This window comes from Rhinichthys klamathensis, unplaced genomic scaffold, assembly GCF_029890125.1.
Source record: "Rhinichthys klamathensis goyatoka isolate OS25496 unplaced genomic scaffold, OSU_Roscu_1.1 h1tg000192l_1, whole genome shotgun sequence".
In the NCBI taxonomy this organism is placed as follows: Eukaryota; Metazoa; Chordata; class Actinopteri; order Cypriniformes; family Leuciscidae; genus Rhinichthys; species Rhinichthys klamathensis.
In genome coordinates, this window is record NW_026606718.1 from 2,055,141 (window position 1) to 2,080,386 (window position 25,246).

The following is a 25,246-nucleotide window of genomic DNA, read 5'->3' on the forward strand; positions in this document are numbered from 1 at the left end:
CCACTGGCTTTTTATTCTTGTTTTAAACAAAAACCTACCAAAATTTTATTCATGCTCAAATCAATATTGATAACAACGACAAAAACAATAAAACTCTTCTTCTATGGAACACCAAATGTAATATGTAAATATTCTTTGTGCAATATTTTTGCTTCTCAAGAAAATGTATCTTATTTTTATGACATTTTTCCTAAAAAAACTAGACCAAAATACTGATTAAAAAATTAAATAAAATTCCCTGCAGTCAAAACATGACTCAAGACGTTGAAAGTCAGTTTCTGTGACTCTTCATGTGAAACTAAAGTGATGTTTTGCTCCTACATTGGAGAAGTCATTTACATATATATTTAATAATAAAAAAAGAAAGGAAAGAACTAAGAATACGCTGCACCTGGTTTTAAAGCTAACAGTTATGTGCAATGTGGTAACGGGAATGGTTACGCACACAGTGTAGCTTAATTTTAGCAGACTTGTTTTCTTTGTGTAAATCCACCCTGTGATCATAAACCATGTAAACCTCTCCCTTTACATCCGGAAGTCACAGCAGTCCACCGAACGAAAACCATTCAGAACATATCTGCAGTAAATCTGCCGTTTGCTACGCGTAAAACGTGAGGATGAAATCGTAAACCGAGTTTGGAGAAGACATAAAATACATTTTAAATGTACACTTTATCTCACTCTGCTGAGTTAAATAACACTTCCTCCGCTGACTTTTAAATTATTGTTGTCCAGTAAAAGTTCCCCTGCCTTTTCAAACATACCATTCCCTGCGTGAAATCACAGATCCATCCACGTGAGACACGTAGTCGCTGTCTGTGCCATTGTCGTAGCACTCGTCCTGCAGGTAAGGGGAGCCGTTGTGTAGAGGCGGCCCGCTGGGGTTCACGTTATGATGGTTGTGGTGGTCGGAGTAATACGTGTCCTCTCTCTTAAGGCTGAGATTGTCACTCCAGGCCTCCATGTCTTTGTGGTCATTGGGATAATCGGGATAGATAATGTCTCCTTCTGGTTTGGGCTTCAAGTCCTGGCTGCCGTTGCCCGAGTCGTCTCCGTACACGTCGTGAAGCTCATGGGGTTGAAGTACATCCAGTTGAGACTCTTTTTGCATGTCTGATGGGCCGATGTACTGCTTGGTGTAGTAGTCTCCTCTGAATGTTCGGCGTTGACGCATGTAGAATGCTCCCGCCAGTGCCATCAGCAACACCAGAATGAGGATCCCACCGACAGCACCGCCCACAATAGTGCCCAGACTGCTGTCCGGCGGAGAGGCCTGAGTTGGGGAGGTGAAGTGGGCACGCTGATTGATAGAAGCTGTGATGGTTAAGCTGGTGGCAGGCAGGATGGACTTGGTGGTGGTGGTGGGGGCTGCAGTGGTCGGTGGCGGCTCTGAGAGGGCGAAATATGGACGAACGTTAAAATACAGACAAAGAAATAGATCATTAGAGGCAAGTTTTTGAAGAAAATTCAGGCCAGTACTGATAGGCCGCTATTAAATATATACTATTAAAACTAAATCAATTTAGCTGAGAAGTAAAATTACTTTAAAACTTCTTGAATTAAAAATAATCATTTTCTTATAAATTACCCTTTGCGTAACCACTCCGCATGCTTTTGACCCTTACTGTTTTTGTCCTCTCTCTCGTCCCTGTCTGATTAAAAAGGAAATAAATAGTATTTGGTTTTCTTGACAGCTGGCAGTGATTGTTTAAAAAAGGTGCAATTTTTTTTTACATTTTTATTGAAATTTTTTATATTTACAGTTTTTGCTGTATTTTATCTATATTGCTACCACACTGTACATGCATACTACATTAATATTATTAGGGCCCAAGCCCAAAGGGCGAAGGCCCTATTGTTTTCCTTAGGATTATTTATTATTATTAGGGCCCAAGCCCAAAGGGCGAAGGCCCTATTGTTTTCCTTAGGATTATTTATTATTATTATTATTATTATTATTATTAGGGCCCAAGCCCAAAGGGCGAAGGCCCTATTGTTTTCCTTAGGATTATTTATTATTATTATTATTATTATTATTATTATTTTTCTGCTACCTTTTGGACACTTTTGGAGGCCTTAACATGCTCAAAAACTCCTGAAACTTTGCACACATGTCAGAACCCGCGGCCATCAGGGCCGGGCTGAAGATGGTACCCGGGCGTGGCAGGGGGGGGCTCGACAGCGCCCCCTGGAACGGGGTCCGAAAACATGGTCCATAAATCAAACACGCTTGCATGTAATAATTTGAAACTTGGTACACATGTAGATCTCCTCGTTTCATATATACTTCACACTCTTACTTTTTACCCCAGCCCAACAGGAAGTCGGCTATTTAGGGTTGTTGGTAAAACACACGCAATGGAATGTGAAATACTCCTCCTAGAGAATTCAAACAAACGGCACGAAACTCGGTCAGCATGAAGTCAAGACATTGAGGATGAAAGTTTGCGAGGGGATTTTTGATATCTCGAACGGTTTGGCCGTGGCGAGGAAACAAAATTATGGCGAGAAACGTGAAACAGGAAGTGTGTCATAACTACTGCATACATTAACTGATCTTGATGAAACTTCAACAGTGTGTTCGTTGTAAGAGCCCGATCACATGGATGTGACTATTGTGAGTCAAAGTTATAGCGCCACCAACTGGCAGCAGGAAGTGTGTCACTTCCTAAATGCTTTGAAATCACCCTCTTATTTTTACCCGATTTGCTTCAAACTTTATGTGTATAATGTAAACACACGGCAGATGTAGACCTGTGAAAGGATTATTGATATCTTAGATACTGTTGCCGTGGCAACACATCAAACTTTAATATTCTTGTTTGATGCTTTTGAGACTCTTAGCATGCTTGAAATTGCATGAAACTCGACAGACTCAGGTATGCATATGGTTCAGATCAAGCCGGACAACTTTCTAATTAACTGTCATTAGCTCAGACCAAGAGGAAGTTAGATATTTTGGTTTGAATGTGGATGTTTCTGAGAATTGTCTCTCCCTCTCCCTCTGACAGAGAGAATGCACCCTGCCATTCGTGTGTGTCTGTGTCTGTGTGGGGAGGGGGGGAGGGGCTCTTTTAGTTTAAACACAAAATTATACATAGGGCCATACTGCCCTCTTGTGTCCAAAATTATATTTATATATACATTATACATATATTTGGTATGTGACTGAGGACCGAGAGCTTTTAAATACGGGACATTGATAATGGCCACGTGCAGAGCGCTCGAGGGAATTCCTATGGAAGTAGGAATGAACTAAAAAACGTTCGCTCTGTTCTGCTCGCTCGTCGCCATGGACGCGCACCATTATGAATGCCAGTGCAGCCGCATACTTTTTAGTGTCACTTTAAAATTAGTGCAATAACGGGGCCGATAGCTTGAATTGTGAGTTCAATAGTCTATTTTTTTTTTACGGAAAACACAACAACAAAAGAGTACAATGATAGATTCGCTTAAATAGGGGCTTTTACATAAAATAGCCTATTCCGTCATCATCTTTTCAGTCAGCTCTTCACTCTCGTGATTAATGAAATTTGACTCCTGTTGCTGATATTTGCTGCAACTTTCGTTCCGCTCACAATTTAGTAAGCAAACACGCTTCAAATGTGTTTTTATTTTATTTTTGTGTATATATATGTGTGTGTATATATATGTGTATATATATATATATATATATATATATATATATATATATATATATATATATATAGCTTATGTTTCAAATATGAGTTAATTAACAATCGTTGGAAAGAATGATACTTTTAATATCACTAAACCGTCATTAGGTGTCGCCAGGCGACCGTCTTAATGAGCGAGTCATTGATTCATTCGTTCAAACGATTCGTTCGAACGGCTGAGTCATTCATGAATGAGACAGATTATGGATTGGTCGTTGAATCTTTGAGTCAACCGATTCGTTCAAAATGCTGAATCATTCAGTAATGAGAACGCGTTGCTGTGAGATGCTCGATGGTTCTGCTGTGATCTTTGTTTAACTATTTTCGCTGCTGAAACAGAAAAAAAAGTCAATATTGCATCTAAAATGTAAGTGATTTGACGTGTGTGTGTGTGTGTGTGTGTGTGTGATTGTGTCTGTTACAGTGATTGTTTAACCCTTGTTAAAGTTTAGGCCTTGTCTTTTTGGATATATATCTTTTTATATAAAAAAAAATAGCATACAACCCATGTATTTTAAATGTATTGTTTGCTTTAAATTACATTGAGATTTGTATGTTTGGTAATTGAACCTGAATGAATTATAAATGAATGTGCTATATTTCAGATCATATATTTGTTTTCCTTAAAATTTGAACTAACACTAACTTTATTCTCATCTGAATGATAGATTATTTATTTCTGTATAAAATAAAAACACATTTGATTTTTCTTTTTTAATCAATGTAGAATGTGTAACTGAAAAACTAAACAGATTAGGGCTCTGATCGAGGACAATAATGTCAAAAAAAGAATCAGGGCATGTCTCATATCTTTCTAAAATGTAATTATACACCATTTATTTTTATATAAAATTATACAAATATTAGAACTAAACCCATTTTATTTCTTTTTTTCAATTTAAGAATTATTTTTAAGTTTAAAAACAGCCAGAATGGTTGTTTAGTCAAAAATAATAATAATCCAAATCATATATAGTGCTATACTGCCCTCTTGTGTTCAAAATCAGGTAGGCCTATTGAATTTATATATTTATATATTAGGGATGTTACTATGGGAATATTTTCCCACCGGTTAATCAACGTGTGATTGTGTAAACCAATTGTGTAAACCTCCCGCTGGGGGGTTTAAAAACACTAACTTGAAAGCAAAAGTATAATATGGACGTCCGCACGGACATTGAAATGGTGGCGCTCGAATGAATTCCTATGGAAGTAGAAATTAACTAAACGTTCGCTCTGTTCTGCTCGCTCGTCGCCATGGACGCGCACCGTTATGAATGCCAGTGCAGCCGCATACTTTTTAGTGTCACTAAAATTAGTGCAATTTCGGGGGCCGATTGCTTGAATTGTGAGTTCAATAGTCTATTATTTTTCACGGAAAACACAACAATAAAAGAGTACAATGACAGATTCGCTTAAATAGGCGTTTTTACATAAAATAGCCTATTCCGTCATCATCTTTTCAGTCAGCTCTTCACTCTCGTGATTAATGAAATTTGACTCCTGTTGCTGATATTTGCTGCAACTTTCGTTCAGCTCACAATTTAGTAAGCAAACACGTTTCAAATGTGTTTTTATTTTATTTGTGTGTATGTGTGTGTATATGTATGTATATATATAAATATAGCTTATGTTTCAAATATGAGTTAATTAACAATCGTTGGAAAGAATGATACTTTTAAACATAACACTAAACCGTCATTAGGTGTCGCCAGGCGACCGTCTTAATGAGCGAGTCATTGATTCATTCGTTTGAACGACTGAGTCATTCATGAATGAGATAGATGTTTATGGATTGATTGGTCATTGAATCTTTGAGTCAACCGATTCGTTCAAAATGCTGAATCATTCAGTAATGAGAACGCGTTGCTGTGAGATGCGCGATGGTTCTGCTGTGATCTTTGTTTAACTATTTTCGCTGCTGAAACAGAAAAAAAGTCAATATTGCATGTAAAATGTAAGTGATTTGACTTGTGTGTGTGTGTGTGTGATTGTGTGTGTGATTGTGTCTGTTACAGTGATAAGAGTTTAACCCTTGTTAAACTTTAGGCCTTGTCTTTTTGGATATATATCTTTTTATATTAAAAAATAGTCATACAACCCATATATTTTAAATGTATTGTTTGCTTTAAATTACATTAAGATTGTATGTTTGGTAATTGAACCTGAATGAATTTTAAATGAATGTGCTATATTTCAGATCATATATTTGTTTTCCTTAAAATTTGAACTAACACTAACTTTATTCTCATCTGAATGATAGATTATTTATTTCTGTATAAAATAAAAACACATTTGATTTTTCTTTTTTAATCAATGTAGAATGTGTAACTGAAAAAATAAACAGATTAGGGCTCTGTTTGATGACAAGAAATGAAAACCAATGCGATATGATGAATGTCCAAAAGATGGCTCCCACAGACTGTTTTTAAATAGGATTGTTTGATATTTTTTGCTTTTAAACTGTGTGTGTGTGTGTAAGAGATTTTGGTTGGGTGACAGTTGTAGTTTACAGTTTGACAAGAGTTTATAGCTTGACAAAAGCACAATGTTGTGTTTTATTGCAAGTGTACACAAATATAAGTAAACACTTTGCAGTTTGAATAATGTCCTGTATGAACAAAAGGACGGAGTATGTTTTTATGTCTACATTGTTCAATTACGCCACACACACACACACACACACAAACACACACACACACACACACACACACACACACACACAAACACTATTTTTCTAATCAGATCAGGCAAGTAATATTCTGTCTTGTCTCTTAAAAAAACAATATATATATATTTATGTATATGTATATATATATATATATATATATATATATATATGTGTGTGTGTGTGTGTGTGTGTTTGTGTGTGTATATATATAAATATAGCTGCGAGCAGCGATGAAAGGGCCAAAGCCGGCGGCACCGCCACCCCGGTTATAGTGCCACCAACTGGCAGCAGGAATTCTGTCACTTTCAAAAAGCTTTGAAATCACCTGATTGCTTCAAACTTCACTACTATGATGTAAACACACGGCAGATGTAGACCTGGATGTAGACCTGACCTTTCAGAAGGTTGCTCTCGCATACTTTGTGGTTGATATGTGCCCTCAATGCACACTTTTGCAGAGCCCACACTGATACAAGCTCTACAGCACACTTCTTTTCGACAGTCAAAGCAGGGTTACGTTTTTGCACGTCGTGCACAATAACCCTAAAGGCACCAGGGTGGCGGTGCCACCGGCTTTATATATATATATATATATATATATATAAATATAGCTGCGAGCAGCGATGAAGGGCCAAAGCCGGTGGTACCGCCACCCCGGTGCCTTTAGGTAACTAAAGGCACCGGGGTTGCGGTGCCACCGGCTTGGGCCCGTAATCGCTGCTCGCAGCTATATTTATTATTATTATTATTATTATTATTATTTTTCTGCTACCTTTTGGACACTTTTGGAGGCCTTAACATGCTCAAAAACTCCTGAAACTTTGCACACATGTCAGAACCCGCGGCCATCAGGGCCGGGCTGAAGATGGTACCCGGGCGTGGCAGGGGGGCTCGACAGCGCCCCCTGGAACGGGGTCCGAAAACATGGTCCATAAATCAAACACGCTTGCATGTAATAATATGAAACTCGGTACACATGTAGATCTCCTCGTTTCATATATACTTCACACTCTTACTTTTTACCCCAGCCCAACAGGAAGTCGGCTATTTAGGGTTGTTGGTAAAACACACGCAATGGAATGTGAAATACTCCTCCTAGAGAATTCAAACAAACGGCACGAAACTCGGTCAGCATGAAGTCAAGACATTGAGGATGAAAGTTTGCGAGGGGATTTTTGATATCTCGAACGGTTTGGCCGTGGCGAGGAAACGAATTTATGGCGAGAAACAACAAACAAGAAGTGCGTTATAACTTCTGCATACATTAACTGATCTTGATGAAACTTCAGCAGTGTGATCGCTGTAAGAGGCCGATCACATGGATGTGACTATTGTGAGTCAAAGTTATAGCGCCACCAACTGGCAGCAGGAAGTGTGTCACTTTCTAAATGCTTTTGACAAAAGTGGGGGGGTTAGTTTTATCTACAGTAACAAAACTCGATATGTATATTGTACTCTTCGAGCCGGACAACTTTCTAATTTACCGTAATTAGCTACGACCAACAGGAAGTCAGATATTTTGGTTTGAATGTGGATTTCAGATTCTGAGTTTTTAGCTACTCCTCCTAAGTAGTTTATTTTATTCATGCCAAACTTTTTCAACATGATGAAAATACATTGAAGATGCTAAATTGTGAACAGATATTGAATATCTCAAACGGTTTTGCTATGGTTGAGGGATTCAAGTAATGTCAAAAAAAGAATCAGGGCATGTCTCATATCTTTCTAAAATGTAATTATACACCATTTATTTTTATATAAAATTATACAAATATTAGAACTAAACCCATTTTATTCCTTTTTTTCAATTTAAGAATTATTTTTAAGTTTAAAAACAGCCAGAATGGTTGTTTAGTCAAAAATAATAATAATCCAAATCATATATAGTGCTATACTGCCCTCTTGTGTTCAAAATCAGGTAGGCCTATTGAATTTATAAATATTTATATATTAGGGATGTTACTATGGGAATATTTTCCCACCGGTTAATCAACGTGTGATTGTGTAAACCAATTGTGTAAACCTCCCGCTGGGGGGTTTAAAAACACTAACTTGAAAGCGAAAGTATAATATGGACGTCCGCACAGACATTGAAATGGTGGCGGTCGAATGAATTCCTATGGAAGTAGAAATTAACTAAACGTTCGCTCTGTTCTGCTCGCTCGTCGCCATGGACGCGCACCATTATGAATGCCAGTGCAGCCGCATACTTTTTAGTGTCACTAAAATTAGTGCAATTTCGGGGGCCGATTGCTTGAATTGTGAGTTCAATAGTCTGTTATTTTTCACGGAAAACACAACAATAAAAGAGTACAATGACAGATTCGCTTAAATAGGCGTTTTTACATAAAATAGCTTATTCCATCATCATCTTTTCAGTCAGCTCTTCACTCTCGTGATTAATGAAATTTGACTCCTGTTGCTGATATTTGCTGCAACTTTCGTTCAGCTCACAATTTAGTAAGCAAACACGTTTCAAATGTGTTTTTATTTTATTTTTGTGTATGTGTGTGTATATGTATGTATATATATAAATATAGCTTATGTTTCAAATATGAGTTAATTAACAATCCTTGGAAAGAATGATACTTTTAAACATAACACTAAACCGTCATTAGGTGTCGCCAGGCGACCGTCTTAATGAGCGAGTCATTGATTCATTCGTTTGAACGACTGAGTCATTCATGAATGAGATAGATGTTTATGGATTGATTGGTCATTGAATCTTTGAGTCAACCGATTCGTTCAAAATGCTGAATCATTCAGTAATGAGAACGCGTTGCTGTGAGATGCGCGATGGTTCTGCTGTGATCTTTGTTTAACTATTTTCGCTGCTGAAACAGAAAAAAAGTCAATATTGCATGTAAAATGTAAGTGATTTGACTTGTGTGTGTGTGTGTGTGATTGTGTGTGTGATTGTGTCTGTTACAGTGATAAGAGTTTAACCCTTGTTAAACTTTAGGCCTTGTCTTTTTGGATATATATCTTTTTATATTAAAAAATAGTCATACAACCCATATATTTTAAATGTATTGTTTGCTTTAAATTACATTAAGATTGTATGTTTGGTAATTGAACCTGAATGAATTTTAAATGAATGTGCTATATTTCAGATCATATATTTGTTTTCCTTAAAATTTGAACTAACACTAACTTTATTCTCATCTGAATGATAGATTATTTATTTCTGTATAAAATAAAAACACATTTGATTTTTCTTTTTTAATCAATGTAGAATGTGTAACTGAAAAAATAAACAGATTAGGGCTCTGTTTGATGACAAGAAATGAAAACCAATGCGATATGATGAATGTCCAAAAGATGGCTCCCACAGACTGTTTTTAAATAGGATTGTTTGATATTTTTTGCTTTTAAACTGTGTGTGTGTGTGTGTGTGTGTGTGTGTAAGAGATTTTGGTTGGGTGACAGTTGTAGTTTACAGTTTGACAAGAGTTTATAGCTTGACAAAAGCACAATGTTGTGTTTTATTGCAAGTGTACACAAATATAAGTAAACACTTTGCAGTTTGAATAATGTCCTGTATGAACAAAAGGACGGAGTATGTTTTTATGTCTACATTGTTCAATTACGCCACACACACACACACACACACAAACACACACACACACACACACACACACACACACACACACACACACACACACAAACACTATTTTTCTAATCAGATCAGGCAAGTAATATTCTGTCTTGTCTCTTAAAAAAACAATATATATATATATTTATGTATATATATATATATATATATATATATATATGTGTGTGTGTGTGTGTGTGTTTGTGTGTGTATATATATAAATATAGCTGCGAGCAGCGATGAAAGGGCCAAAGCCGGCGGCACCGCCACCCCGGTTATAGCGCCACCAACTGGCAGCAGGAAGTCTGTCACTTTCAAAAAGCTTTGAAATCACCTGATTGCTTCAAACTTCACTACTATGATGTAAACACACGGCAGATGTAGACCTGGATGTAGACCTGACCTTTCAGAAGGTTGCTCTCGCATACTTTGTGGTTGATATGTGCCCTCAATGCACACTTTTGCAGAGCCCACACTGATACAAGCTCTACAGCACACTTCTTTTCGACAGTCAAAGCAGGGTTACGTTTTTGCACGTCGTGCACAATAACCCTAAAGGCACCAGGGTGGCGGTGCCACCGGCTTTATATATATATATATATATATATATATATATATATATATATATATATATATATAAATATAGCTGCGAGCAGCGATGAAGGGCCAAAGCCGGTGGTACCGCCACCCCGGTGCCTTTAGGTAACTAAAGGCACCGGGGTTGCGGTGCCACCGGCTTGGGCCCGTAATCGCTGCTCGCAGCTATATTTATTATTATTATTATTATTATTATTATTATTTTTCTGCTACCTTTTGGACACTTTTGGAGGCCTTAACATGCTCAAAAACTCCTGAAACTTTGCACACATGTCAGAACCCGCGGCCATCAGGGCCGGGCTGAAGATGGTACCCGGGCGTGGCAGGGGGGCTCGACAGCGCCCCCTGGAACGGGGTCCGAAAACATGGTCCATAAATCAAACACGCTTGCATGTAATAATATGAAACTCGGTACACATGTAGATCTCCTCGTTTCATATATACTTCACACTCTTACTTTTTACCCCAGCCCAACAGGAAGTCGGCTATTTAGGGTTGTTGGTAAAACACACGCAATGGAATGTGAAATACTCCTCCTAGAGAATTCAAACAAACGGCACGAAACTCGGTCAGCATGAAGTCAAGACATTGAGGATGAAAGTTTGCGAGGGGATTTTTGATATCTCGAACGGTTTGGCCGTGGCGAGGAAACGAATTTATGGCGAGAAACAACAAACAAGAAGTGCGTTATAACTTCTGCATACATTAACTGATCTTGATGAAACTTCAGCAGTGTGATCGCTGTAAGAGGCCGATCACATGGATGTGACTATTGTGAGTCAAAGTTATAGCGCCACCAACTGGCAGCAGGAAGTGTGTCACTTTCTAAATGCTTTTGACAAAAGTGGGGGGGTTACTTTTATCTACAGAAACAAAACTCGATATGTATATTGTACTCTTCGAGCCGGACAACTTTCTAATTTACCGTAATTAGCTACGACCAACAGGAAGTCAGATATTTTGGTTTGAATGTGGATTTCAGATTCTGAGTTTTTAGCTACTCCTCCTAAGTAGTTTATTTTATTCATGCCAAACTTTTTCAACATGATGAAAATACATTGAAGATGCTAAATTGTGAACAGATATTGAATATCTCAAACGGTTTTGCTATGGTTGAGGGATTCAAGTAATGTCAAAAAAAGAATCAGGGCATGTCTCATATCTTTCTAAAATGTAATTATACACCATTTATTTTTATATAAAATTATACAAATATTAGAACTAAACCCATTTTATTCCTTTTTTTCAATTTAAGAATTATTTTTAAGTTTAAAAACAGCCAGAATGGTTGTTTAGTCAAAAATAATAATAATCCAAATCATATATAGTGCTATACTGCCCTCTTGTGTTCAAAATCAGGTAGGCCTATTGAATTTATAAATATTTATATATTAGGGATGTTACTATGGGAATATTTTCCCACCGGTTAATCAACGTGTGATTGTGTAAACCAATTGTGTAAACCTCCCGCTGGGGGGTTTAAAAACACTAACTTGAAAGCGAAAGTATAATATGGACGTCCGCACAGACATTGAAATGGTGGCGCTCGAATGAATTCCTATGGAAGTAGAAATTAACTAAACGTTCGCTCTGTTCTGCTCGCTCGTCGCCATGGACGCGCACCATTATGAATGCCAGTGCAGCCGCATACTTTTTAGTGTCACTAAAATTAGTGCAATTTCGGGGGCCGATTGCTTGAATTGTGAGTTCAATAGTCTATTATTTTTCACGGAAAACACAACAATAAAAGAGTACAATGACAGATTCGCTTAAATAGGCGTTTTTACATAAAATAGCCTATTCCATCATCATCTTTTCAGTCAGCTCTTCACTCTCGTGATTAATGAAATTTGACTCCTGTTGCTGATATTTGCTGCAACTTTCGTTCAGCTCACAATTTAGTAAGCAAACACGTTTCAAATGTGTTTTTATTTTATTTTTGTGTATGTGTGTGTATATGTATGTATATATATAAATATAGCTTATGTTTCAAATATGAGTTAATTAACAATCGTTGGAAAGAATGATACTTTTAAACATAACACTAAACCGTCATTAGGTGTCGCCAGGCGACCGTCTTAATGAGCGAGTCATTGATTCATTCGTTTGAACGACTGAGTCATTCATGAATGAGATAGATGTTTATGGATTGATTGGTCATTGAATCTTTGAGTCAACCGATTCGTTCAAAATGCTGAATCATTCAGTAATGAGAACGCGTTGCTGTGAGATGCGCGATGGTTCTGCTGTGATCTTTGTTTAACTATTTTCGCTGCTGAAACAGAAAAAAAGTCAATATTGCATGTAAAATGTAAGTGATTTGACTTGTGTGTGTGTGTGTGTGATTGTGTGTGTGATTGTGTCTGTTACAGTGATAAGAGTTTAACCCTTGTTAAACTTTAGGCCTTGTCTTTTTGGATATATATCTTTTTATATTAAAAAATAGTCATACAACCCATATATTTTAAATGTATTGTTTGCTTTAAATTACATTAAGATTGTATGTTTGGTAATTGAACCTGAATGAATTTTAAATGAATGTGCTATATTTCAGATCATATATTTGTTTTCCTTAAAATTTGAACTAACACTAACTTTATTCTCATCTGAATGATAGATTATTTATTTCTGTATAAAATAAAAACACATTTGATTTTTCTTTTTTAATCAATGTAGAATGTGTAACTGAAAAAATAAACAGATTAGGGCTCTGTTTGATGACAAGAAATGAAAACCAATGCGATATGATGAATGTCCAAAAGATGGCTCCCACAGACTGTTTTTAAATAGGATTGTTTGATATTTTTTGCTTTTAAACTGTGTGTGTGTGTGTGTGTGTAAGAGATTTTGGTTGGGTGACAGTTGTAGTTTACAGTTTGACAAGAGTTTATAGCTTGACAAAAGCACAATGTTGTGTTTTATTGCAAGTGTACACAAATATAAGTAAACACTTTGCAGTTTGAATAATGTCCTGTATGAACAAAAGGACGGAGTATGTTTTTATGTCTACATTGTTCAATTACGCCACACACACACACACACACACACACACACACACAAACACACACACACACACACACACACACACACACACACACACACACACACACACACACACACACACACACACACACACACACACACAAACACTATTTTTCTAATCAGATCAGGCAAGTAATATTCTGTCTTGTCTCTTAAAAAAACAATATATAGCCTATATATTTATGTATATATATATATATATATATATATATATATATATATATATGTGTGTGTGTGTGTGTGTGTGTTTGTGTGTGTATATATATAAATATAGCTGCGAGCAGCGATGAAAGGGCCAAAGCCGGCGGCACCGCCACCCCGGTTATAGCGCCACCAACTGGCAGCAGGAAGTCTGTCACTTTCAAAAAGCTTTGAAATCACCTGATTGCTTCAAACTTCACTACTATGATGTAAACACACGGCAGATGTAGACCTGGATGTAGACCTGACCTTTCAGAAGGTTGCTCTCGCATACTTTGTGGTTGATATGTGCCCTCAATGCACACTTTTGCAGAGCCCACACTGATACAAGCTCTACAGCACACTTCTTTTCGACAGTCAAAGCAGGGTTACGTTTTTGCACGTCGTGCACAATAACCCTAAAGGCACCAGGGTGGCGGTGCCACCGGCTTTATATATATATATATATATATATATATATATATAAATATAGCTGCGAGCAGCGATGAAGGGCCAAAGCCGGTGGTACCGCCACCCCGGTGCCTTTAGGTAACTAAAGGCACCGGGGTTGCGGTGCCACCGGCTTGGGCCCGTAATCGCTGCTCGCAGCTATATTTCTTACTTGTATTGTTATGTAATATACTAGTATGTATGGAAGCAACCATTTATAACCCTTTTTTTCTTCTTTTTTTTTTTGTTGAATCAGAGAGTAAGAAATACCTCTGCTTAATTTCATCCGTATTTCTTGGTCTCTATGTCGAAACAAACACTGTATTGTCTTTCTCTTATTATCTCTCTGATTGGAAAAACATCAATAAAAAGAGTTCAACTAAAACATCTTGAATTAGGTTAATTTATGGAGAAAATGGAGGGAATTTATGGAGCCAGGGAATTAGGAATCATATAATAGATGTCAGAAAAGATGCTGTTATTACACTGTACTGTACCATGTTTGGTTGTATTCTTTTTTAAAATTCTGTCTTAATTCTGTATGTTTTGGTTCTGTTGGTATTACATATTTATGGTTAAATTTATAGTAAGTCAGCTGGATTGGCTGTCTCTAGTTTCTTCATAATTTTGTACTGTGTGCTTGACTCCTATATATATATATAAAAAAAATAATAATAATAGGTTTATGCTTACTACAACACCAATTTTAAAATTCTGTCCGTATATTCTGTATGTTTAAAGACTGGTACATCAAGATTTTCTGGGGACATTAAAAAGGGAGTGGATGTTAAAAATATTGCACTTTTGGCTTGTATAAACATGGAACTATTTGGTGTTTCCATTTCCTGTATGGGACGTCAACTAGGGACAACGTTCATTTTAAGAAAGTCACTCGAAACTTCTTCAAAAAACAGGAGCCCAGTTCCTGATTTTCCCTATATCATTTAGTTTTTCTTTGTCCTTCCGACATCCATGTTTGTGCACCACTGAAGTCGAAAACCTGCCACAATATTTGGATTATGACTTCACCACAAGAGCTACATCAGACATGGGCAACTTCGGTCCTGGAAAGTTTATCTCCCTAATCAAACACACCTAAACCAGCTAATCAAGGGCTTCAGGATTAGTAGAAAGCTTCAGGCAGGTGAATTTTTATCAAGTTTGGAGCTAAACTCTGCAGGACAGTGGCCCTCCAGGATCGAATTTACCCATCCCTGTGCTACATTATAAAGTTTCCTCATGTTTTGCTGCCTGAGGAAGAGCCAAATATGTGGTAAAAAGCACAGTGGCATATATCTGATTGAACTGAAACTGCTGCGAGTTTGATCCAACTTTATTTACGTCATTACTGAAACCTCACAGGCCAAATGTAGACCCTTCTGGCACATTTGGTGAGCTTTTTTCTTTCTTTCTTTCTTTTAAATGGTATTTTCAACAAGAGATTCAGGAGTTCACCTATTCAATAACAGGAAATACAATCTGACTCAATGAACACACACTATGAAACAACACAATGTCAAACACAGAAAAAAACATCCTGTGAGTTTTGTCAGGTTTTCCCAAGCTGTTACAGAATTGACCAGGATGCACTGCAACAGTTTAATGAAGTGAAAGAAATCAATCAAATACTACGTGCAGCAGGGATGACATAATTTTATAAGCCAACCTAGAAGTTAGCATCACCCTGGTTCCCTTACAAAAACCCAATATGATTTTTCCATTGGCTTTTGGATAATTGCAGAAGTTGTGTGACCAACAAAAGTTTATGGTTCTTACATGTTTCGTTCATCAAGATAATTTTCACAAATGATCACAACTTTTATAAGTTGTTTATTAAGTAAAAGCTTTTAGTTAGAATATTTGCAAGATTACAAGACTCCCAAAAACCTCTTTAGTAGCATTTAGACTTTTAAAAACAGCTTAAAAAAGTGGGGTATTACAGCTGTATTTATGTCATAGAATAAAACATGAAAATATATTGAGCTTGTGTTAGCCACAAACCTTATTTCAGGCATTTAAACCCAATTAAAACAAACAAACAAACAAACAAACAAACAAAAAACATTGACTTTTCAATGATGGAACTGGATGTGCAAAAATGCTTATTTCTGGGTTTTTAAAACCCATTTTATTTGTGTGCCAACTTAACATTTTAATAGCAAGCTAAATATCAATTGAGTCAATTCTCTCATGCACTATGGAGAACTATGTGTGTGGTGCTAGTGCACAAAAAACAGTGTCTATCAACCTTGTCATTTTTATCCAGCTTCACTGAGTCAGCAACTTGGTATATTGTTTATGCCTCAATGCCTCACTTGAGTAAATAACTGTGTGGTTAAGTATGAATGGTGTGTATTTCAAGAGGGAAGAGTAAATGTCAGGATATAATTTATCACCCAGTGATCGTTCCTCAAACTTCAGCCCCTCATGGACTAAACATCATCACTTGTATGTGTGGAGTTGAAAGGTTACAAGAAACTTCTCACCTAGTACCAAGAAGCGTACATCCTGAAAGCTCTGCCCAACATCATTCTGAACTTCACACCTGTATTGTCCAGAGTCGCTCGACTTTAAAGGACGAGTAAACAGTAGGGTGCCATTAGATGTGTCCACACCTGCAGGCATTGGTGCGTCCAGCCTGGGGAGCGACAAAAGACAGATTATCAGTTTAGAGCTTGTTGACAACAAGTTTTGCAGAAGGAATTCACCCTGAAGCAACCTTTGAAGGCCCTGATATACTTTGAGCAAAATCGAAGAAAGAACTTGTGTGACATTATTTAGAACAAAATAGGCCAAAACAAAGTTTGCCAGCAGTTTGTCAAAGCGTACTTTCTGAAAAGTTTGCTCTGACTTGAAAACACCTTCGAACTACCATTGTTCTGTGGCGATTTAGTAATAGGTAGGTGTGGCTCTGAGGCTCTACCTTCTTTGACATGGAAATCTTCTCTGGCTCATTTCTTCTGTTCAGTATGTCGAGGTCAGACACGAGTAAAAACATGAACGAACTGGAGAGCTGCTTTATAGTGGAAATTAGAGTTGTAATTCTAACTGAAAGAGACACTGACACGTTTTTTTTTTTAAAGCTGCTTTCTTTAAAGTAATCTATTGTATAAAGTGCTATTTAAATAAATGTAACACGACACCGCTGTCATTTTTGTTGTGTGTTCGTTTTGATATTTAGAGGAAAGCACATAGCACATATTTGACATATTCATCAAAATGTCATTCTCAGCAGCGTGGGCTGTTCACTAACAGTATACTTAACAGTATTTCGAACTTCTCTTTCCCCCTAAGCAAAATGCAAGTTTATCGGGGCTTTTATTCTCATCTACAACCATCGCTAGATTTTACCATTGCATTGACATGTCTAATAAGATTATGATGTAGTGTAGATGAGAGCACAGACCTGGTCCAGAGGTACAACAGAGCAGGTGGGTTGGCACTGGCTCTACAATCCAGCTGTACATTTTTTTGTCCCACGTACCATACGTCCTCCTGGCCCATCACGGTAATATCTGGAGCAACTGTAACATAATTTAAATAGTTGTTTATTAAAAATTCAGTGTTGCATAAAATTAAAAGGCAGAACGTGAATATCACCTTGCTATAAAAATATACAGTGCTTAGCAAAAATTGTAATCCTTTTCTCTACACAAAAAAGGATATTTTTTAAGGCTGAGTATTGACACATATTTCTTCTTGATTCGATTTCGATTAGATTCAATTCCTATATATCAGGTACAATGCATGTCAATTTTTTTAAAGGGTTAGTTCACCCAAAAATGGGTCACCCTCATGTCGTTCCAAACACCTAAGACTTTCGTTCATCTTCGAAACACAAGTGAGAAACTCAGAGAGATTTCTGTCCCTCCATTGACAGTCTACACAACTACCACTTTACGGTTTCGTCCAAATTTTTTGACGAGACTCTTTATATGAAGAACAGATTGAATTTAGGATTTTATTCACATACAAACATTGATCAGCAAACATGAACAGAAGCTCAAATGAACCTGATTGACAGACGAAAATAAACCTCATTGGTTCTTGCAGAAGCTCAAATGTGCTGCGTAACACGAGAATGAACCTCTTTGGTTCTCTTATCGCCCTTTAAGCAAGCATGCATAAAGCTTCCATTTACCATATCTTATGTGTGCCTTGATGAATGTTTATATGTGAATAAAAGCCTAAATGAAATCTGTTCGTCATATAAAGCGATCGTGTATCTTCAGAAAATTTAGACTAAACCGCTCAATTCATATGGATTAGTGAAACAGTATCTCTTTATGAAAATTTTGAAGCGTCAAAGTGGTAGTACTGTGGACTGTCAATGAGTGGGACAGATTTCATTAAAATATCTTCATTTGTATTTCGAAGACGAACGAAAGTCTTACGGGTTTGGAATGAATTTTGGAATTCACTTTTGGGTGAACTAACCCTTTAAGGAAAAATATAATGCTGTAAACTATAAAGGAAACCCCAAGTTGGTCCATTACTACAATATTAAAGGTTAAAATGAACAATAAACTTTGTTTTCTGTAGCATTTTTTTTTATTTCCAAGCAATAAAACTATAAATTATTTGAATGAGACATTAAAATTGAGCATGACACCATTCTCACGCTTTGGACTTGAGTCCCAGAAACAGCAAGGGGAGACGTGATTGGCTAACTCAATTACACAAAACCTCAGGATACTGAGGCTTAGCTGTGGCAAAGAAAATAAACTGAGATGTAATATTGAGAGAAGATTCAGGAGTGAAACAGTCAGAGAGCCTTGAGATTCACCCCAGCAGTCTATATAACACCAACATGATCAAATTCATATCAACATAGGCAGCTTTCTTTCTTATTGAACAATGTAAACAACAGTTGCACATTTAAACACTACATTGCAAATAAATTATCTAATCAAGACATTTTCATATTTTTCAGTAAAATACTGTATATAAACATTTTTTAAATGTAAAAGATTTACTTGAGAAGAATAATTACATAAGATGTTTAGACTTATATTAAGAAAATATATCTTGCATTACATTTAGATTTCTTGCCACAATATCAAATTGTTTTGCTCTTATTTTAATCTTAGATATCACCATATTTATGTAAGATTTATGTTTTAAACAAAACTTACTATCTTAAAATTTTGCTTTAAGTAAATATATTGTGTTTTAATGATATATTAGATATTGTTACTGGAAATCAAAATTTTGCATGGTCAGCTCTGTCTATGATTAAACCATTAGTATTAATACATGTATGAGGTTGTAAAGCTCAAAAGTAGTTTTCTCACTTTTAAACACTTTGGAAGGCAATTTGTGATTTAATAAGTACTAAAGCCTCTCTCTGTCAGTATGAACTCTCCCTCTTGTATTTCCGTTCCTGTTGCTGCCCTTGCTGTGCTCAGATCAATATTTCATAAAGCGCCTCCATTAAGCTGCACGCTGTTCGAACAGACAGCAGCCAACAGTTCAAGATGCCAAAGAAAAGCGCATTGAGAATTAATAAAGGTGATGATACACAGGGCAACTTTTTGAGCAATGTTGCTGGGCAATCTAGCCGAGCGATTGTTGCTTGGGCATTTTCCCATTGAAAATGGGCAATACATTTCTATCTGGATAATTTAGGTTGGTCGTGGGCCCTGTGTCTCATCTGGTTGCCCGTTGATGGCAACATTGCCCAGCAACATTGCGCAAAAAGTAGCCCTGTGAACTTTCGGCCGTTAAAATAACTCCTATATTGAGAGTGTCAAAAGTGAGCTATCAGTGCTCATTGTAACATACAGAAAACCTATGGAACGAGTAAAATGAGAACGTAAATAAAAGCTATTCACACTCACAAAACACATTGAGCTTGTAGGGAATGCGGAAATCTTTGGATAGGGCTGGGTGACGAACAACGCAGCTGAGAGAACGGCCAAATGCATCCCGGCTGGGGGCCAAGATGTAGTGTACTAAAGTGGTGGTAGTGCCTTCAGGCTCCTTCTGCGAGACGACTGATGTCTGACCCGGTAGGTCTGATTCCCAGAACACCTCTGCCGCTGGGCGACCCCTTTCAGCTGTACATGTCGCCACCAGTGTTTCACCATCTCCAGCCAGCAGAGACAAGGAGCCAGGAGATACATAGACCTTTGGCTCCACTAAAGGGAAAAAAAGAGAAAGAGATAAAAACAAAACTGAACAATAAACTCTAAACTAAACAATGCCAACAGGCTTTCACCACATTTAAAAAACTGTTTAACTGTTTTGATATATTTTTTTTTACATATTTTAATATATAATATAATGCAGATTATTTATTAAAAACTGTTTTACATTTTGTAAGTTCTACTTTTTACATTTTGGTGAGCATTAAACAAAATATATGTATAATCTCGAGATCAGTAAGATTTCAACAATTTTTTTAAAAAATGCCGTTCTTTTGAAGGTTTCCATAAAAGTATTAAGCATCACAACGGTCTTCAACATTGATAATAAGAAATGTTTCTTGAGCAGCAAATCAGCATTTTAGAATGATTTCTGAAGGATCATGTGACACTGAAGACTGGAGTTATGCTGAAAATTCCACTTCGAATCACAGGAATAAATTAGATTTAAAAATATGTTAAAATAGAAAACCGTTATTTTAAATTGTAATAATATTTCACAATATTACTGTTTTTACTGTACTTTTGATAAAAAAAATCCAGCCTTGGTGAACATTATAATACATAAAACACACAAAAAATATTACCAACCCTAAACTTTTGAATGGAACTGTATAGAAATACATTTGAAAGAAAGTTAAATAAAATAAATCAATTTTTGTATTATTTAATACAGACCTTGACTACAAGATTACTCTAAATGCACATCCCTCAAGAAAACAACAAATAAATAATAAAAATATGAAAGGGTCAGGAAGAACTGTTCAAAATGTGTTATTGATATTGAACCTAAAGGATGATATACAACAAGATGAATGAATAAGGAAGGGGGAAAAAAGTAATGTAAAGGGTGGAAAGAGGCCTTTGTACACTCAGAATTGATTGATTACCCCAACCCCACAAATTCACATTAAAAATAGATGATCTAAAATTACAGAGAAGTACCACAACATCACTGAGTGCATCTGAGTGGCTTCTGTCTCTACAGATAAGTGGCATATTAGTGTCTTAATAATACTGAGAGAGTCTACATGGATTTACAGAGAACAAAAGGAAATACACATCATGTATTACAGCTGAATCAATCATTGTGAAATGTTTTGCTGCCATGATTTGTTCAGCTGCACTGTGCAATAAAACCCCACACTTGTTGAATTAAAACAACTGACTTAATTTCAACTATTTTTATTTCTGAAAAAAACAAACATTAGACCACCATTCACATCAAAGGTTGCATTCACACTACAAGACAGTGTCCAATTTCGATTTTCTTCTCAAATTAGTTTTTTTATATATATTTTTTGTTTAGATGTTTACAGGACCTTATAAATGTGGCCCATATGGTCTAGCAATACACATGCATATAACACCTTACTCTGGTATGTTTATAAGGTACTCAATGTGATATCATATGTCATTATAACATGAAATTAGAAGATCTTATAGTCTTACTTAAATGCATCAGGATTAACATTACCAACTGTGACATGCTCTTTAAAATAATCATAATAACCATATACTGAAAATCTGTGATATTTTTTTAAACAGATACATTTATACATTTCTGTTTTATTTTATATAGTAAACATTTTTTTTAAATACAATTATTTTTTTAATTGACAAGTGATAATAATCACAACAGATTTGAATAACTATATATTAATAAACATATAAACCACAATATTATATTGAATCATGATGCAATATTGACATTATAATGCATTTATAGGTCTTTGAGTGAGTTTCACCATTAATGGATGCAGAAATCACACGGCATACAAATCTGACACATTTTTGATTAACGGTATTTCCACATACACTACCGTTCAAAGGTTTTGGGTCTGTAAGGTTTTTTAAAGGTTTTGTATAAAAATACAGAAAAAACTGTAATATTGTGAAAAAATTTTTTTCTTACTTTTTTTCTATTTGTAATATTTTTCTAAAATGTAATTTATTCCTGATGCAAAGCTGAATTTTCAGCATCATTACTCCAGTCTTCAGTGTCACATGATTCTTCAGAAATCATTATGCTGATTTGATGCTCAGGAAACATTTATTATTATAATCAATGTTGAAAACAGTGCTGCTTAATATTTTTGTGGAAACCATGATACATAATTTTTCAGGATTCTTTGATGAATAGAAAGTTCAAATGAACAGCATTTATTTTAAATAGAAACCTTTTGTAACATTATAATTTACATAACTTTACATAACTTTGTAACATTGTAACATTACATAACTTTTTATAATTTAATGCATCCTTGCTGAATAAAAGTATTAAAGTGTAAAAATCTATTAGTGTACTAAATGAAAATCGGCACAAAATTGTTCAGATACAATGTGATTTTTGCTGTTTGAGATTTGACCCACAGTGTTGTGAACACAGCCATAATATCCTTTATTAATAAAAACGTATTACCAATTTTCATTTGTCCTTTTCCCTCTTTCCTTTCTCCATACTCTCTCTAGAGAATTGCAACAGCTGTGCTCTTAAGAAACAGTTTTACCATGTGGGCCAGGAACGTCAACTTAATCCTACACGCAAGGCCGTCTGCTCCACACACCTGTTCTACTCTGTTTACAGGCCGCTCCTGTATACAAGAAATCTAAATAACCCCATGGACCCCGATGCTAAATATAGCCCTGCGGCACCTGAACGGGGGGGGGAACCACAGTGCATCACTGACATCTGAGTGCCAAGATCAGACCCACCCTGCATTCATCCAACCTGAACCCTATGCCATCTGCATCACACTGGATATTTGCTGACTCAGAGCTTGCAGGGGCATCTTGGCAACTCATTCACACCCAACCCTCCTGATAGAAGAAATAAAGAGCCAGCTGATCTGATGGCGCAGGTTGTGGTTGTGGGCCCTGGAGAGGGCCAGGGTATTGATTTATCATCAAACAGGGCAGGATTTAGGGCTGGGTCACTGTCGCCTACATAAATCCAGACCCAAAACATTCCTGTTCTGGGTTGCAGACCACGGCTGTCGCCAAAACCGCTGTTCCTCAAACAATTTCTGTCATTATAATGGACTGCAAGTGAAAGCACAATAATTGTGTTAAAAAAAAGGAAGAGAATGAATTGTGGGTACAAATTACACCGCTTAGCTTGCGTGCAACATCTGATGTGTTTTATTGTAAAAATTCACACGGTCACTGAGAATTCCAGCGATGACTCATCACTGTTAAATTTACAGGAATAGGAATGGCGGCTTTAAGCTTGTGTCCACTGGCTTTTATAGTTTTAGGGTTTTGAGTAAATTTCTCCTTTTTCTTTGAAAATGCCACGGAAAAATACGGCGTTGCTATAACGTCTGAATCTGCAATGCCATTACAGACTGGATTGATAAAATTCAAACTTTTGGTTACCACTTACAATAAGGACAAGATTAGCTTTGGGTTTTTTATGTTTTGCAGGAACGCAGGAAATAAACAAGGAGAAAAAAAATGGCGCCCCACAATACAAAAATAGAACAAGGAATGTACTATCATGCCAGTGTGTGACAGATATTTTTGTCATCTCTGTGGCGTTTGACAACACTTCATTTCACTAAAGCAGAAAAGGGGCCGTTTGAAGGGTGTTTCCACCCCTTTCTATAATTACAATACACAAAAATAAGCCATTTCAACACAAGTTTCTAAATCATAACTTCCCTATAATTCCAGTCTTGTTTTCAATAGAGAATTTTTGGAATGGTAGTTAATTACTTTTAAGTGCCTTGCATAAATAAATGCATAAATAAATAAATGTGTTTATCTATGCTTTGATATTGCTTATGCTTTTTTGAGCTTAAAACCAAACAAACAAACTTTGGAAAAATAAATAAGGATGGATGGATTTATGACACAACAAGCTATAGGGTTCAGGAGGATTTCTAATGTGTTACCAAATGATTCACCTGAAAGAATTCACAACTAGATCACAAAGATGTACTTACCCATAATGTCCACAGTTGTAGATGCCTGCATGTTTCCAAGTTGGAAGGTGACCACTTTACAAGTGTAGGTCCCAATGTCGGCAAAACTCATGCCCTCCAGGACAATGGACACATCATGCATTGAAGGCTTGAGGAAGTGCACCCGTCTGCTGTACTCCTCAGCTATGGAGGTCCCGTACTGGGGGTTGAAGACGGCCAAAGTGACGGTGCCGGAGGGCAGCCGGCGTTCCCAGGAACTCTGGGTCAGGCTGAGGTCTGTGCTGACCTCCACCCTACAGGTCAAAGTAACGTTTTTCCCCAGCACTGCCGTCACCTGCTCAGGAACCACCACCTTGTTGGCCCACACACCTGGTGAGATACAGATCATCAGGAATAATGATACAGGAGATATATCAACAGTCTACAAAACAGGTTTTTTTTGGTTTGTTTAGATTTTAAGATTTTTTTTTTTTTTTGCATGTCATTTGTATTGCTGCCATCTTAAACGGGTCACACTTATAAAAGAGATTTTTAATGATTCTTATCCTCCTGGTTATATAAAACCTTGTGTCCAAGCCTCCATTACTAATAAAAAAAAATGTCATGTTAGAACTAGAAACAGCTTGGGCCATTTCTGATAAGCTAACAAGGAGGCAGCATGGTGCAGTTCATCAGTTTAATAAGCAAATCAATATTGAGTAACTTACATTTTAAACACAATATTTCTAGATAATTTGTCTGTTTTTTGTAAATAGTTCCAAACAATGCCAAAGCCACAGCGTATTGGAGCAACACACAATAGTAGTGCTTAGTTCCTGAACGAATCAAGAGTTTTTGAATGAATCTGTTGAATGATTCAGTGACTCGTGCACACCACACCTACTGGCGTAACTATGTAATTAGCAAAAAGAGTCATTGAAAAATCTCCACCACTAATGCACAGACTGACAGTCTGTTTGGAA

At 36.5% G+C, this 25,246-nt stretch overlaps 1 protein-coding gene across 1 annotated transcript in view; it reads right to left on the bottom strand.

Moving 5' to 3' along the window:
* Positions 1–237: 237 nt before the first annotated feature.
* Positions 238–25,246, bottom strand: part of nectin3a (nectin cell adhesion molecule 3a) — a 51,019-nt gene continuing 26,010 nt past the window's right edge. The window contains exons 2-6 of the mRNA XM_056262438.1: positions 24,306–24,653; positions 20,053–20,352; positions 17,619–17,736; positions 16,699–16,850; positions 238–1,389 (exon numbers count right to left, since the gene is read on the bottom strand). Coding sequence (XP_056118413.1) covers positions 755–1,389; positions 16,699–16,850; positions 17,619–17,736; positions 20,053–20,352; positions 24,306–24,653 — 1,553 coding nt within the window. The 3' untranslated portion in view covers positions 238–754. The remainder of the gene's footprint in view (positions 1,390–16,698; positions 16,851–17,618; positions 17,737–20,052; positions 20,353–24,305; positions 24,654–25,246) is intronic.